Source organism: Sceloporus undulatus, unplaced genomic scaffold (assembly GCF_019175285.1).
Source record: "Sceloporus undulatus isolate JIND9_A2432 ecotype Alabama unplaced genomic scaffold, SceUnd_v1.1 scaffold_17832, whole genome shotgun sequence".
In the NCBI taxonomy this organism is placed as follows: domain Eukaryota; kingdom Metazoa; phylum Chordata; class Lepidosauria; order Squamata; family Phrynosomatidae; genus Sceloporus; species Sceloporus undulatus.
In genome coordinates, this window is record NW_024820747.1 from 1 (window position 1) to 1,853 (window position 1,853).

At 65.5% G+C, this 1,853-nt stretch overlaps 1 protein-coding gene across 1 annotated transcript; it reads left to right on the forward strand.

The window, feature by feature from the left end:
- Positions 1 to 1,028: 1,028 nt before the first annotated feature.
- On the forward strand, positions 1,029 to 1,849 carry LOC121918578 (glycerol-3-phosphate phosphatase-like; the record flags this gene model as incomplete). The annotated part of the gene is made up of 1 exon (XM_042444600.1): positions 1,029 to 1,849. A coding segment is annotated over exon 1 (657 nt), but the record flags the coding sequence as incomplete, so codon positions are not given.
- Between the last annotated feature and the right edge of the window lie 4 nt (positions 1,850 to 1,853).

Here is a 1,853-nt window from a genome sequence, read left to right on the forward strand (position 1 = left end):
TGCCAAAGGCAGCATGGCACTCGGTTCCCAGCTGGGCCATGAAACCCACTGGCTGACCCTGGGCCAGTCAGGCTCCCTCGGCCTTTAGGGTCGGCGTGAGTGGGAAACGCTGTGGGTTGGACTGCAAGGCCCATCATCAGCCTCAACAGAAGGCCAGGGCAATGGGACCTGCAGCCCTGAATGTAACAATAAGATGTCATCAGCACAGAAGGGGAGAAGGACCACTCAAGGGAAAGCAATGGGGCCTTTCTACATAAATGGCTGCCACAGGGCAAGGGTTCCCCACCTTTGCTCCTCTGTTTTGGACTTCAGCTCCCAGGATCCCCCGCCAACAGCAAGGGATTATGGGAGTGAAGTCCCAATCACCTTGAAGGAGGCCAAAAGGCTGGGAACTCTTCTCACAGGGTTTCCCCGTACTGCGCATGCGCAGGAGGTACCGTAACGCCTCGAATAGAGCGCAGCGAGGCAAAAGTACCGTATTGTCTCGAATAGAAGCGCACCGGCTTTCAACGGAAAAGGCCTCCGAAGCATGGAAGACAGCCTAAGGCCCCGAAGGAAGCCGTTTTAACCCCCGAGGGGCGCTTACGGACCGGGAAGCGGAGCCATCGCCGCCCCTTCCGAAACAGGCCCTTACCGTCTGCGTCGAAGGCGGAAGGGAAGCCGAGGAAGGCGGCGGCGTGGTTCGCGTGCTCCGCCGGCGCCTCCGAGTCGCGCTCCCGCCCCGCCGACACGGCTGCCGTAAGCCCATCGCCCGTTGCCATCGCGGCCTCCTCCATGTCGCAAGGCGCCGCAACCGCCAAGATGGCGGCTTTACGGCCGTGTCGTCATAACAACGCCGACGAGTGGAGGGTGGGCGTAGCTAAGGCGGTGACGTCGGCACAGGAGCTCAGCCAATGAGAGACGGCCTGGAAATCCTCTCACCTCGGCTCACCTGAAGGAGGAGGAGGAAGAGGACGAGTAGGCGGGGCTAGTCGGCTAAGGCAGCCAATGAGCGCGCGGGTGGAAGGGCTTAGCCAATGGGAACGGGAAATGGGAGGAGCCTGGTGCGCAATGGCGGAGAGAGTCTTAAGACTGAGCCGAGGCGTCTTGTGAGAAGGCGCTGTCGTCCAATGGCGTGGCTCTGGGGGCGGGGTCGCGGGGGCGTCTCAGCCAACCGGCGTCGTCGGATTCCTTGAGGAGAACCGAGGCCAAGATGGCGGCGTCTGCTGAGGCGCCGGCGGGGAAGCGCTGCCAGCGCCTGGATCCGTCCTTGGCGCGGTCGGTGCTCTCTTCGGCGGAGGCGCTGCTCTTCGACTGCGACGGCGTCTTGTGGCGCGGCGAGGCGGCGGTTCCCGGGGCGGCGGAGGCCCTTCGGCTCTTGGAGTCCGGCTCCGGGAGCCATCGCCGCCGGCTCCTTTGCTACGTGACGAACAACTCCTCGCGGACGCGGGAGGCCTACGTCGAGAAGCTGCGTCGCCTGGGCTTCCCTCCAGCGGAGCCCCGGCAGGTCTTCGGCTCGGCCTTCTGCGCCGCCCGCTTCCTCCGCCGCGCCCTCGACGGCGAAGCCGATGCCGCCTCGGTTTACGTCTTGGGCGGCGCGGCCCTGAGCAAGGAGCTGGAGTCCGCCGGAGTGCGCCACTCGGGCTGCGGCCCTTCCCCGGCCCCGGACTCCGAGCTCTTCGGCGCCAGGGCCCCGCTCGAGCCCTCCGTCCGCGCCGTCCTGGTCGGGTACGACGAGCACTTCAGCTACGGGAAGCTGTGCCTCGCCCTGCGGTACCTCCTCCGGGAGGAAAGGTGCCTCTTGGTCGGAACGAACAGGGACCACAGGCTGCCCCTCGAGGGAGGAAGCGCCGTCCCGGGTACGAAGGAGAAGG